We start from the raw sequence: 14,757 nt of genomic DNA, 5'->3' as shown, positions 1-14,757 counted from the left end.
GATGATCCAGAGAAGACGCTGTGAGCAAACTGATTCAATCAAGATGATATTTTATTAAAGATTGACAGAGAGCTGCATCAGTCAGGACTGATTCCATGAGGAACAACAGAATCACTAAAATACATAAATGGATCAACAAGTCTCCACATGTGTCATCTGAACTATTCTAACTCATCTTTATAAGCATGAAGACACCAGGGTTTATAATATATGATCATACATATTGATCATGAATCAAATAAAAGAACATTAGAATTCATGTCTGAAGGTTGAAAGCTGAATATTCAGTTCTGTAACATCCTCTGTACAAAGTGATTCAGAGAAGAAGATTTATGGTTATATTATATATTTCATTGTTACTGTCCCACCACCAGTTTACTTCTGTCAACATCAGAATAAATCACAGCCTTGTATTGACTGAAAATCACATTAGAAAAACCTTAAAGACATCAAATAAAGAAAGTAAAGAAAAGTAAATGTATTCCTGTACTTTGACTTCAGTTTGTGATGGTGAAGTAACTGTTGATAATCAAACTACAAGAACAGTGGTTACAAACCACAGAGGGGGATGTTTACACAAATGACACATCTGTCATGTAAAAGCTGATTACATTTGAATTGTCTCAGATATTAAATCACCATCACACTTATAGAACTAGAATGAAATATATCTTACCAACAGTGTGGACGTTGTTTCTACTCAGCTGTCTGCTCTCAATCATTCTGACCTACTTCCATCCTACAGCTGCTTTACCAGCTGCTAGTCTACCACGCATGTATTGCAGCGCTGCTTTGATTCCTTTATCTTCTTCCATTCGATGTTTCATCTCCTCCAGTTTCTGGACCTTCTTTGTGTCTCCTCTCTCCTTCATCTTCTCCAGCAGGAAGTCCAGGTGGACATGAGTGGACAGTGAGTTAACATTCAGGGCGATCTGCTCCAGTTTGAGGACATGCTGAAAGGACTCCTCCAACAGCTCATCTTTTCCTCTCTGAAGATCTTCCATTTCTTTTTTTAGATTCTCCAGAAGGCTTGTTGACTTGTCACCTTCTGCTTTACTCTTCTCATACTTCTCTTTCATTCCTTCTTCGGTCTTTGGAACTCTCCTCGTCTTGTTAACATAGATCTTCTTTTCTTTCACGTGATCTGATACAGGACACTTCTTGGTACATGAAGTGCAGCGTCCTCCTTCCATGACCTCACAGTGTTTTGGATACCAGGCCAGTGTACATGGATAGTGACAGTTCTCCTCGCAGACATTACAGGTGACAGATCCTCCATAATTCATCCCTAACGCCCACCATCTCCACTCACTGACCTCTTCTTTATCTTTGTAGGGCTCATCAACCTCTACAGTGAACTCCTCATTGTTCTTCATCTTTTCTTCATGTTTCTTCAGAGCTTCCTGAGTCTGATGGATTTCTCTCTGTTTCAGTTCAGTCAACTCGATTCTCTCTTTCAGGTTTTGGATGCAGGCAGTGATTCTAGTTTGTGCCTTCAACACTTCCACTGTTGTCATCAGGTTCTGAGGTGAAGCTTTTTTCAGGAAATCAGCAAATTCATCCATTTGGTCCATTGATAAGTCCCATGCACCTTTTAAAGAAACCTTATATTTGGGTGTTCTCTCATTGCTCTGGCGGTTATTGAACAGAAAATGAAAAGGCTCGTTGTCTTCATTTCTGGCACATTTGATCTTTGCAGCATCGAGGGCTTGTAGAGCATTTTCAGGTGGCCCACCGTCTGAGTGTGTGATGAGGGCGACAATGTTCTTCTCCATGTTCTTTCCAAACAGAGACATCACTGAATCTAAGATGTACCTCAGTCGGTCACTCACTCGATTCTCGGCTGCTTTCAGCACCAGACAGACTGCGTTGATCTCATGAACTCCATCATCTGAGCGGAACAAGTCCAACAATCTTTGACTGACCATGAAATCTTTTTCAGTCCCTCCTGTGTCTCCATATCCAGGAGTATCGATGATGGTCAGAGAGAAGGGCAGAGTTTCATCTTCAAAACCAAAAAGATCTCGTACACGGTCACATCTGATGTCTGACTCTCTGATTGTTTTTTCTTCTCGTCCTCTACGATCTGAAACCAGACATTGTCCTTCCACTCCACTCTCATGAAGTGGTTGACCAGAGCGTTGATCAGAGTAGATTTTCCAGTTCCTGTTTCACCAACAAGCAAGATGGTTTTGTTTATCTTCTCTGGATTCTTTTCACCAAGAGTCATTCTTGTCAGAGTTCCAATATTCTCTTTCTCTGGTCTCAGCTGGTAGACAGTAGGAGGTCCTTCACGGATCAGAATACTTTTTGAGATGGTTTTCTTATATTTGATTGAGGCGTTCCTGTAGAAAAAGAAGTTACTGTACTTAAATTAACACACTCAGATTTTATGTATAGAAATAAGTTCACGTGGTTTTGAAAATATATTACAACCTTTCTGAAGGTGATTCTGAAAGTGTGTTTGTTGGCATGTTTTTATACACACAGGCAATTCAAAGGGATTAGCTAAATGCATTAAACATGATTAAAATGAAATACATCTTAAAACACTGAAGTCTAAATGAAAACAGCAGAAGCCATTTGAAAAGGATTTAATATCAGTAAACAATATAATGTTCTTCCTGAAGGGATGAGGTTCTACCCAGAACCTTTTGCATTTGAAGAACTCATCTCCAAACTTACGCACCTGGAGGCTCAGTACAGAAACTACTGAAGTCTGAAATACTATCTCATCTCAGTTTATTATGACATATAGGGATTTCAATTCAAAATAACTACCAAAAATGGCCGCCGCAATGATGTTAGGTCTGTATGGCAATGACAATGAAGATGGGAACATGATGAACACTGAAATATAGCAATGGAAAGGCTACTCAAACCATTTGATGGCGCTTGAAATGATAATATAATAAATAAGTTATTAAAAGGGGTTTTCTCTTCTTCCATGAACACAGTAGCTAAAATTGAACACCCGTCTTTTTCCTCATGTAGACTACTGGTACATTCTGATCAAAGATAAAGGCAGTAGCATGTTCATTTTAAACATAGATGCAGGCATGACAGGACGAGGGCCGATTGATGAATCACATTTACAGTTTTTGTTAAGAAATAATGTTAAGGTTCATAAGTTAAGATAAGATAGAAAGTCTAATATAGGACAGGTCATGGACATGGCTTTAGGAATTGCTTCTGTAATAAGAAGATAGGATCTTTCTTGTCTTTGAAACTTAAGTTAAAGCAGCAATCCTTAACATTTAAGTCCTGGTTGATTTAGAATTTCCATCTGAGTGTAAACAAAGAAATTGTTCTCAGAGTCCAGCTGTCTGGAGAAATGACATAATAACATGTTATTCTTTAGAATTGTGTGCATAGTTCTTATTAATACAGTATTTTCTTCACAGGAATGTCATCAGAAATATGCAAATATATAAATATTGCAATGCTTTCATCAGAGGCTCAATCACAGCTGTGATAGTTATTATACTTTTATAACGGATAATTGAATTATTAATAATCATTGCATATTTTGATATTCATTCATTATTATTTATTAAATCTGCTCCAAGCAATAATCCTAAATATGGGTGGATTTACATTTGAGTTAGTTGAAAGCACGATGCTTTGGTTTCAAACCCCAATTAATAATAATAATAATATTATAACTTTATTGATAAAGCACCTTTAAAACAGAGTTTACAAAGAGCTTTGACGGACAAAGCAATGTGATATAACACCAGAAAGCTCAACAGTGAGGCCCAACAACAGCAGACAAACCAGGTAAAGCTTTCCACAGAGGAACACAGCTGTGATATTTGAATACCAAGAGCTGCTGGCAGTCAAGATGGCACTGGAGGAGTGGAGGCATTGGTTGGAAGGGGAGGAGCAGCTGTTTATGGTCTGGGCAGAACACAGGAACTTGGAGGTCATCCAGCCCGCCAAGATACTGAACTCTTAAAGACCCAGGTGTGAACTTTTCTTTAACTGCCTACATCTCTCTTTCTTATCATCCAGGCTTCAAAAACACCAAGCCAGACACATTTTCAAGCTTCTGCCAAGTGCAGGCTCATCTTTCCACCATGGAAGCTTCTGCCTCCCTCCTGTGTGATCTGTATGGACTCTGACTCCTCGCCTGCCCTTTGCCTGGTTAAGGTTGTCTTCCCGTTTGCCTTCCTGGTTTTGACCTCTGTCCGTTTACCGGGTTAAAGACTTTTGAACTCCTAACAAGCTGGTTTTAATTCATGCTTGTGGTTTTCTGCCTGATACATCAACATAACAGAATGTGAATAAAAGAGAAGCGGTCTCTTAATGCTTTCTGAATGTAATGTCTACATGTATATACATATTCTTTTTACACAGTGTGTTGATGTTACTCACAGCATTGCCATGGTGATGCCTGGTAGTGAGGGCTGCACACAGTGAGGATGAGGTGTTGGTGTCTGGAAGAAAAAACATCAACAATAACCGTAACTTACTTTTTATACACAATAATAATAATGAATGTGATCGTCTTTTATTTCTACAGTTTTAATACTAATCTGCAGTAAGAAATACATTTTGTAGGAACAATATTCTGACTGGATTATGTTGTTTTATCTGCATGATTCTATTGAACATATCTAACATTCTCTGCCCAACCTCTGTGTTTTCTCACAATATTTGGTCCTAGCAACTAAAGTGTGATATCTAATACTATCTAATATTTGTACACATCATATGCAGAAATGATCTTCAATCAGGCTGAATGTATCACTGACAACACAATACATCAACATGAGAAACATGAGAGGCAGCGTTACCATGACTGACTGTCTAGAGGGGTTTTCTGGTTATATGACTTTAAAGAAACAAGAACTCACTAAACCTGTTTAACAGGATTCTGATAAACAATGGAGGGTTTTCCTCCTTTGGGACCATAAAGTCTAGAACATGTGTCATGAGTGAGCTAGAGGGTTTCTCTGGTTATCATTTACAGCTACTGATCATACTAACACTACACTTCCTGTGTGTGTTTCAGTACAAAACTAAATAAAAGCGTTTTAATGTGAAGGCGTTTGGTAGACTTTTATTTTGAAACAACCACAGGAAGTGTATTAAACAAACATTCAGGTGTTTTTTTCAGCACTTCCTGTTGTGAAGATTGTACATTTGAAACACCAAATCTCTGGAAAAACATTCTTTGTTTGGTTTCAGAATCAACATCATACTTGTGGGACGAGCTTCTTCTTCACTGCTTTCTGTGAAGTCCTTTACCAAAAAAGGAGATTTGCCACCACACTGTGGACTCTTATCATGTTTTAGATCTCCTCTTGTCTTCATAACCTCTTCATGAGAAAGGAGTCATCGGAAAACTTTTGGAGGTGGCAGGAACCAGTGTTGAAGCGGAAGTCCGAGGTGTAGAGAGTGAAGAGGAACGGTGCCAGTATAGTTCCTTGGGGTGCGCCGGTGTTGCTGATCACAGACTCAGAGACACAGCCATCCACCCTGACGTACTGTGGCCGGCCTGTGAGGTAGTCAGTGATCCAGGAAGTGGTGTCGGGGTGCAGGTTCATCTCCAGCAGCTTCTCTCTCAGTAGGGAGGGCTGGATGGTGTTGAAAGCACTGGAGAAGTCAAAGAACATGACTCTCACAGTGCTTCCCGGCTTCTCCAGGTGAGAGAGGGCCTTGTGTGTCAGGTAGATGATGGAGTCCTCCACCCCGATGTGTGGCAGATAGGCGAACTGTAGTGGGTCCAGGAAAGCTGTAAGCTGGGTCCTCAGGTGCCGCAGAACCAGTCTCTCCAGGGTCTTCATGACATGTGATGTCAGGGCCACAGGTCTGTAGTCATTAAGACCGCTGGGACGACTCTTCTTCGGCACCGGGTCAATGCAGGACGTCTTCCAGATTGTGGGCACCTTCTTCAACCTCAGGGAGAGATTGAAGAGGTGCCTGAGAGGAGCTGCCAGCTGTCCAGCACACACTTTCAGCAACCTAGGGCTGATGTCATCATTCCTGTAAGTCGCTTTGGATAAAAGCGTCTGCTAAATGACTGTAATGTAATGTAATGTCCACTGGCTTTACTCATCTGAAGCCTGGAGAGCTGATGCTGTACCTGGATGGTGGTGAAGGTGGGGCTGGGTGGTGAGGGGGTTGAAGGGAGCTGTGAGCTCCTGGCCGTGGGTGAACAGTTGTAGGGGGGGATGGGGGGAGTGATGGGCTGTCCTGGTCCACATCTGTGGAGATGTTGGTCTGAAGAGGGCTAGTGGGTGAGGGGGGGCATCCTCTGGTCCTAACAGTCTGCTGGGAGAGGGGGAGGTGGCAGAGGTGTAGATGGGAGGGGGAGCAGAGACCCCAGCAGAGGTGTGAATGGGGGGAGGTGTTAGGTGGAGACCTAGCCTCACTATCGGAGCACACCGGGGTGGGGGTAGTGTCGAACCTATTGAAGAATAGGTTGAGCTCTGATGCGAGTGCTAGGTCACCCTGTACTCCAGATGAAGGCAGACTGCAGCCTGTCATCATTTTCATCCCATTCCACACCTCTTTAGTGTTGTTCTGTCCCATCTTAGCCTCCATCTTCTCCCTGTAGCTGTTCTTAGCCTCTCTCAGCTTTCTCTTCAGCTCCTTCTGAACAGCCCGAAGTTCCCCTCTGTCCTTAGCCATGAAGGCCCTCTTCTTCCTGTTGAGAAGGCCCTTCAACTCTTTGCTGATCCACGGCTTGTTGTTGTGGTAGCAGCGGACCTTCTTTGTTGGCACAATGGTGTCCTCACAGAAGTGGATGTAGTCTGTGATGCAACGAGAGAGGTCCTCGATGTCCTCCCCGTAGTCCTCCTGGAACAGTTCCCAGTTTGTGACCTGAAAACACTCCTGGAGGGTCTCCTCGGCGTCCTCCGACCAAACCTTCACAGTCCTTGTGCTGGCTGCCTGTTGCATAGCCAGGGGCTTGTAGGTGGTTCTATTAGGTTATGGTCAGATTCACCGAGGGGGGCAGAGGAGCTGTAGGACCTCCTTTACATTCACGTAAAAGAGGTCCAGGATCTTGTTCTCTCTCGTTGCACAGTTGACATATTGTTTGAAGTGGGTCAGGACAGGAGAGAGGGAGACGTGGTTAAAGTCCCCGCTGATCACCATGAGTGAGTTGGGATGTTGAGTCTGAAGCCCCGCTGTGACGGAGTGGATGACGTCACTCGCGCTCCTCTGCAGCTGATGGATGTAAACAACAACAACAATGTGCGAGTACTCCCGGTAGATAGTAGGATCCAAACCCACCGCCAGGAGCTCAATGTCGGGAGTGCAGATACACTCCTTCACAGTGACATGGCCGGGACTACACCGTTTAGAGTTAACAAAGACGGAAGACCTCCTCCTCTCTTCTCACCGCTCTGTGTCCCTCTGTCCGGTCCAGCAGACTGTCCGGCTGGTCCAGCAGACTGTCCGGCTGGTCCAGCAGACTGTCCGGCTGGTCCAGCAGACTGTCCGGTTCTTCCCGTGCAGCCATGTCTGCTGAAGCAGAGCAGACTACTCTCCCTGTAGGCCCGCTGGCTGCTCACCAATGCTGACAGTTCATCCACTTTGTTAGCGAGGGACCTCACATTCCCCTTAATGACCGTGGGGAGAAAGGGTTTTCCCTCCCTCCCTCCCTCCCTCCCTCCCCTCCCGGAGCCTCCCCCTCTTTCTCGGGTGTGCGGCGGAGGGAACGCCGCTCCGCTCCGGTAGCAGGAGCTGGTCGCGGTTGTAGGTCAGCATTAAAAGTTCCGGTTGTGTGCAGAGAAGGTGGAAAAAACGCTACAACTAAAACGCTGAAGCAGGAACATACAATTACCAAAGAAAAGAAAACAACAACGAATAAAAATAGCAGAAAAAATACAAAAGTATCAAAGCTGGTAGAGAGCTGCTGCGACCATCTCTTCTTATAAAACCATCTACAGAAGCAGGCTGAGTTTAGTTCACCTTCCTCCAACCATTTAGTATGTTGTTACGCACCTGGCCTAGGGGCGCCAGGCTACACAACAAAAAGACGGGAGACAACAGTTTCCCAATCAAAATAAGTATTTAATCAAACCAAACCAATCCAAGTGCTCAAATTATAATAAAAGTATGGGATGTGGAAGTCAGTAAGTCCGTAGTGTGGAGTGTGTATGCATGAGTGGATTATAGGTGTGTGTGTTGTTTCAACATAAGTGTTGAAAGGTGTGCATGGCTATGGAGCTGAAAAGAACAGCCCCGGAAGGACTGGGGAAGCAGACTCTTATAGGGCGTTGGCACCCGGGCCCAGGTGCACGCCAATCACTCCTAATGACCAATTAAGTAGGTCTCTGCTCCCCAGTCCTAGAAACAAATGGAAGACACAACATACAGGGAACCGTCACAATGTTCACATCTTTTCATGTCAGAATAACCGTCTTCAGGCTAGTTCACCATAAAGTTTATGTTTAAAGAGTTTTTACTTCTCATTATTGTGCTTTAAACCACGTTAGTCACTCTGGAGGTGCGTGCATACCTACACAGCTCTGTGTCAAATACATCCACATCTCTTCTGTTAACTGATCTGAACATTGAAAGCATTTCATCATGTTTTCTTACCTCAGTTGTTGGTCTCTGATGAAGAGGAAGAAGAAAGAGCAAGTGAGGGAGTTTTTATAGCCGATCAGAGAGGAGGGACGTTCTGAGGTCACATGATTTCACAGAAACAGTCTCAGAGACTTTTATTATTTTTATAGTAGTTATAATATATTGCTCACTTATTTCTGTTTATTTGTACTTATAGAACAATAGAGGTTTATTTTATATCAAATTATTAGAAACATATTTGCAGGGAGGCAATTCAAGGTGCTTTCCATAAGATAAAAAAAGGCAATATATAAAAAAGATAATATTAAAAGACTCACATCAATAAAATTTTGAAAAATAAAATAAAATAGAAGATCAAAATAAGTTAAAGTCAGATTCCATAAAAACAAAGTGACAGTTGGAGCAAACATTTGGTTTTCTGGGATTTTGTTTCAGATTTGTGGATCATAAAAACTCAATGCTGCTTCTCCAGATTTACTTTGGACTCCAAGGACACTAGAAATGATTATCATTATTAATTGTTCTTTATTAATCAATTAATTGTAGTCTGTAAAATGTCAGAAAATAGTCAAATCTTCCATCACATTAGACTTGTTTAATAATTTCTACATTATGAATTATGTTTCATACGATGCTGAACTGAATATCTAGCTGTCAGGTCATTGGCTGCCACATGTTGTTACAAACAAATACTGTTGTGTGTATTATTATCTGACGTGTGCAGAGCTGTGAGGAGGGTTTTCCTCCTTTGGGACCATAAAGTCTAGAACATGTGTCATGAGTGAGCTAGAGGGTTTCTCTGGTTAGAGGGGTTTCTCTGGTTATATGACTTTAAAGAAACAAGAACTCACTAAACCTGTTTAACAGGATTCTGATAAACAATGAGAGACGTTTAATTGTCTTCATTCCCTCTGAGAAATGCAGCTCTGTAGCTCCTGACTCTGACCACCAGAGAGCAGTGAGAGTTTGTGATTTTACACCAATAACAAGAGTCAACACATATAAAAATAAAAAACATACATTCTCAAGTTAGTATTTATTGTATTATGATAAATACAATTCATGAGAATGACATTAATGATACAGAAAACATTTCATCAGGTCAGATTCATTTGAACGTCACCTTTAAACAACAAGCTGATTCAACGTGTTTTTACAGAAGACACAAAGACAAACAGAAGGTAATGTAACTAAAGTCAAATATGATTTTAAAGGAGAAATCAAAAAGAGGAGTGAAATGAATAATTGTAATTTTAGAAGTGACAAACAGAAAGGTTTAAAGTTTGTATTTAAAAGAGTTTATTAACAGAAGCAGTTTACTGTGAATTATATGATTTTACAGATTTAAAGGTTTTATTTTCAACACATTAGCTGATGTTTGCTGATCCGCATGATCATTGATCATCTTTACTGATCATTTACAGCTACTGATTCAATTCAGTTTATTTTGTAGAGCCCAGAATCACTGTACACGAGACATCCTCCTTACACCCTCACCTCCTCTGTCCTTAGACCCTCACATCCTCTGTCCTTAGACCCTCACATCCTCTGTCCTTAGACCCTCACATCCTCTGTCCTTAGACCCTCACATCCTCTGTCCTTAGACCCTCACATCCTCTGTCCTTACACCCTCACATCCTCTGTCCTTACACCCTCACATCCTCTGTCCTTAGACCCTCACATCCTCTGTCCTTACACCCTCACATCCTCTGTCCTTAGACCCTCACCTCCTCTGTCCTTAGACCCTCACATCCTCTGTCCTTACACCCTCACATCCTCTGTCCTTACACCCTCACATCCTCTGTCCTTAGACCCTCACATCCTCTGTCCTTAGACCCTCACATCCTCTGTCCTTAGACCCTCACATCCTCTGTCCTTACACCCTCACATCCTCTGTCCTTAGACCCTCACATCCTCTGTCCTTAGACCCTCACATCCTCTGTCCTTACACCCTCACATCCTCTGTCCTTAGACCCTCACATCCTCTGTCCTTAGACCCTCACATCCTCTGTCCTTAGACCCTCACATCCTCTGTCCTTAGACCCTCACATCCTCTGTCCTTAGACCCTCACATCCTCTGTCCTTAGACCCTCACATCCTCTGTCCTTAGACCCTCACATCCTCTGTCCTTAGACCCTCACATCCTCTGTCCTTAGACCCTCACATCCTCTGTCCTTAGACCCTCACATCCTCTGTCCTTAGACCCTCACATCCTCTGTCCTTAGACCCTCACATCCTCTGTCCTTACACCCTCACATCCTCTGTCCTTAGACCCTCACATCCTCTGTCCTTAGACCCTCACATCCTCTGTCCTTACACCCTCACATCCTCTGTCCTTAGACCCTCACATCCTCTGTCCTTAGACCCTCACATCCTCTGTCCTTAGACCCTCACATCCTCTGTCCTTAGACCCTCACATCCTCTGTCCTTAGACCCTCACATCCTCTGTCCTTAGACCCTCACATCCTCTGTCCTTAGACCCTCACATCCTCTGTCCTTAGACCCTCACCTCCTCTGTCCTTAGACCCTCACATCCTCTGTCCTTAGACCCTCACATCCTCTGTCCTTACACCCTCACATCCTCTGTCCTTAGACCCTCACATCCTCTGTCCTTAGACCCTCACATCCTCTGTCCTTAGACCCTCACATCCTCTGTCCTTAGACCCTCACATCCTCTGTCCTTAGACCCTCACATCCTCTGTCCTTACACCCTCACATCCTCTGTCCTTAGACCCTCACATCCTCTGTCCTTAGACCCTCACATCCTCTGTCCTTACACCCTCACATCCTCTGTCCTTAGACCCTCACATCCTCTGTCCTTAGACCCTCACATCCTCTGTCCTTAGACCCTCACATCCTCTGTCCTTACACCCTCACATCCTCTGTCCTTAGACCCTCACATCCTCTGTCCTTAGACCCTCACCTCCTCTGTCCTTAGACCCTCACATCCTCTGTCCTTACACCCTCACCTCCTCTGTCCTTAGACCCTCACATCCTCTGTCCTTACACCCTCACATCCTCTGTCCTTAGACCCTCACATCCTCTGTCCTTAGACCCTCACATCCTCTGTCCTTAGACCCTCACATCCTCTGTCCTTAGACCCTCACATCCTCTGTCCTTACACCCTCACCTCCTCTGTCCTTAGACCCTCACATCCTCTGTCCTTAGACCCTCACATCCTCTGTCCTTAGACCCTCACATCCTCTGTCCTTACACCCTCACATCCTCTGTCCTTAGACCCTCACATCCTCTGTCCTTACACCCTCACATCCTCTGTCCTTAGACCCTCACATCCTCTGTCCTTACACCCTCACATCCTCTGTCCTTACACCCTCACATCCTCTGTCCTTAGACCCTCACATCCTCTGTCCTTAGACCCTCACATCCTCTGTCCTTACACCCTCACCTCCTCTGTCCTTAGACCCTCACATCCTCTGTCCTTACACCCTCACATCCTCTGTCCTTAGACCCTCACATCCTCTGTCCTTACACCCTCACATCCTCTGTCCTTAGACCCTCACATCCTCTGTCCTTACACCCTCACATCCTCTGTCCTTAGACCCTCACATCCTCTGTCCTTACACCCTCACATCCTCTGTCCTTACACCCTCACCTCCTCTGTCCTTAGACCCTCACCTCCTCTGTCCTTACACCCTCACATCCTCTGTCCTTAGACCCTCACATCCTCTGTCCTTACACCCTCACATCCTCTGTCCTTAGACCCTCACATCCTCTGTCCTTACACCCTCACATCCTCTGTCCTTAGACCCTCACATCCTCTGTCCTTACACCCTCACATCCTCTGTCCTTAGACCCTCACATCCTCTGTCCTTAGACCCTCACATCCTCTGTCCTTACACCCTCACATCCTCTGTCCTTACACCCTCACCTCCTCTGTCCTTAGACCCTCACATCCTCTGTCCTTAGACCCTCACATCCTCTGTCCTTACACCCTCACATCCTCTGTCCTTAGACCCTCACATCCTCTGTCCTTACACCCTCACATCCTCTGTCCTTAGACCCTCACATCCTCTGTCCTTACACCCTCACATCCTCTGTCCTTAGACCCTCACCTCCTCTGTCCTTACACCCTCACATCCTCTGTCCTTAGACCCTCACCTCCTCTGTCCTTAGACCCTCACATCCTCTGTCCTTAGACCCTCACATCCTCTGTCCTTACACCCTCACATCCTCTGTCCTTAGACCCTCACATCCTCTGTCCTTAGACCCTCACATCCTCTGTCCTTACACCCTCACATCCTCTGTCCTTAGACCCTCACATCCTCTGTCCTTACACCCTCACATCCTCTGTCCTTACACCCTCACATCCTCTGTCCTTACACCCTCACATCCTCTGTCCTTAGACCCTCACATCCTCTGTCCTTACACCCTCACATCCTCTGTCCTTAGACCCTCACATCCTCTGTCCTTAGACCCTCACATCCTCTGTCCTTACACCCTCACATCCTCTGTCCTTACACCCTCACATCCTCTGTCCTTACACCCTCACATCCTCTGTCCTTAGACCCTCACATCCTCTGTCCTTAGACCCTCACATCCTCTGTCCTTACACCCTCACATCCTCTGTCCTTAGACCCTCACATCCTCTGTCCTTAGACCCTCACCTCCTCTGTCCTTAGACCCTCACATCCTCTGTCCTTAGACCCTCACATCCTCTGTCCTTACACCCTCACATCCTCTGTCCTTAGACCCTCACATCCTCTGTCCTTAGACCCTCACATCCTCTGTCCTTACACCCTCACATCCTCTGTCCTTAGACCCTCACATCCTCTGTCCTTAGACCCTCACATCCTCTGTCCTTACACCCTCACATCCTCTGTCCTTACACCCTCACATCCTCTGTCCTTAGACCCTCACATCCTCTGTCCTTACACCCTCACATCCTCTGTCCTTAGACCCTCACATCCTCTGTCCTTAGACCCTCACATCCTCTGTCCTTACACCCTCACATCCTCTGTCCTTAGACCCTCACATCCTCTGTCCTTAGACCCTCACATCCTCTGTCCTTAGACCCTCACATCCTCTGTCCTTAGACCCTCACATCCTCTGTCCTTAGACCCTCACATCCTCTGTCCTTAGACCCTCACATCCTCTGTCCTTAGACCCTCACATCCTCTGTCCTTACACCCTCACATCCTCTGTCCTTACACCCTCACATCCTCTGTCCTTACACCCTCACATCCTCTGTCCTTACACCCTCACATCCTCTGTCCTTAGACCCTCACATCCTCTGTCCTTAGACCCTCACATCCTCTGTCCTTAGACCCTCACATCCTCTGTCCTTAGACCCTCACATCCTCTGTCCTTACACCCTCACATCCTCTGTCCTTAGACCCTCACATCCTCTGTCCTTAGACCCTCACATCCTCTGTCCTTAGACCCTCACATCCTCTGTCCTTACACCCTCACATCCTCTGTCCTTACACCCTCACATCCTCTGTCCTTAGACCCTCACATCCTCTGTCCTTAGACCCTCACATCCTCTGTCCTTAGACCCTCACATCCTCTGTCCTTACACCCTCACATCCTCTGTCCTTACACCCTCACATCCTCTGTCCTTAGACCCTCACATCCTCTGTCCTTACACCCTCACATCCTCTGTCCTTAGACCCTCACATCCTCTGTCCTTAGACCCTCACATCCTCTGTCCTTAGACCCTCACATCCTCTGTCCTTAGACCCTCACATCCTCTGTCCTTACACCCTCACATCCTCTGTCCTTAGACCCTCACATCCTCTGTCCTTAGACCCTCACATCCTCTGTCCTTAGACCCTCACATCCTCTGTCCTTAGACCCTCACATCCTCTGTCCTTACACCCTCACATCCTCTGTCCTTAGACCCTCACATCCTCTGTCCTTAGACCCTCACATCCTCTGTCCTTAGACCCTCACATCCTCTGTCCTTAGACCCTCACATCCTCTGTCCTTAGACCCTCACATCCTCTGTCCTTAGACCCTCACATCCTCTGTCCTTAGACCCTCACATCCTCTGTCCTTAGACCCTCACATCCTCTGTCCTTAGACCCTCACATCCTCTGTCCTTAGACCCTCACATCCTCTGTCCTTACACCCTCACATCCTCTGTCCTTAGACCCTCACATCCTCTGTCCTTAGACCCTCACATCCTCTGTCCTTAGACCCTCACATCCTCTGTCCTTAGACCCTCACATCCTCTGTCCTTAGACCCTC

At 45.2% G+C, this 14,757-nt stretch overlaps 1 protein-coding gene across 1 annotated transcript; it reads right to left on the bottom strand.

The window, feature by feature from the left end:
* Positions 1-75: 75 nt before the first annotated feature.
* Positions 76-8,579, bottom strand: LOC129102470 (uncharacterized). The gene is given in 4 exon segments (XM_054612633.1): positions 76-2,012; positions 2,015-2,345; positions 4,378-4,439; positions 8,560-8,579. Coding segments are annotated over 3 exon segments (1,626 nt in total). The 5' UTR covers positions 4,389-4,439; positions 8,560-8,579; the 3' UTR covers positions 76-728.
* Positions 8,580-14,757: the final 6,178 nt, after the last annotated feature.

Source organism: Anoplopoma fimbria, chromosome 14, assembly GCF_027596085.1.
Source record: "Anoplopoma fimbria isolate UVic2021 breed Golden Eagle Sablefish chromosome 14, Afim_UVic_2022, whole genome shotgun sequence".
Classification (NCBI taxonomy): domain Eukaryota; kingdom Metazoa; phylum Chordata; class Actinopteri; order Perciformes; family Anoplopomatidae; genus Anoplopoma; species Anoplopoma fimbria.
Note: the sequence above shows the minus strand (reverse complement) of the source record. Positions and strands in the feature narration are given on the sequence as shown.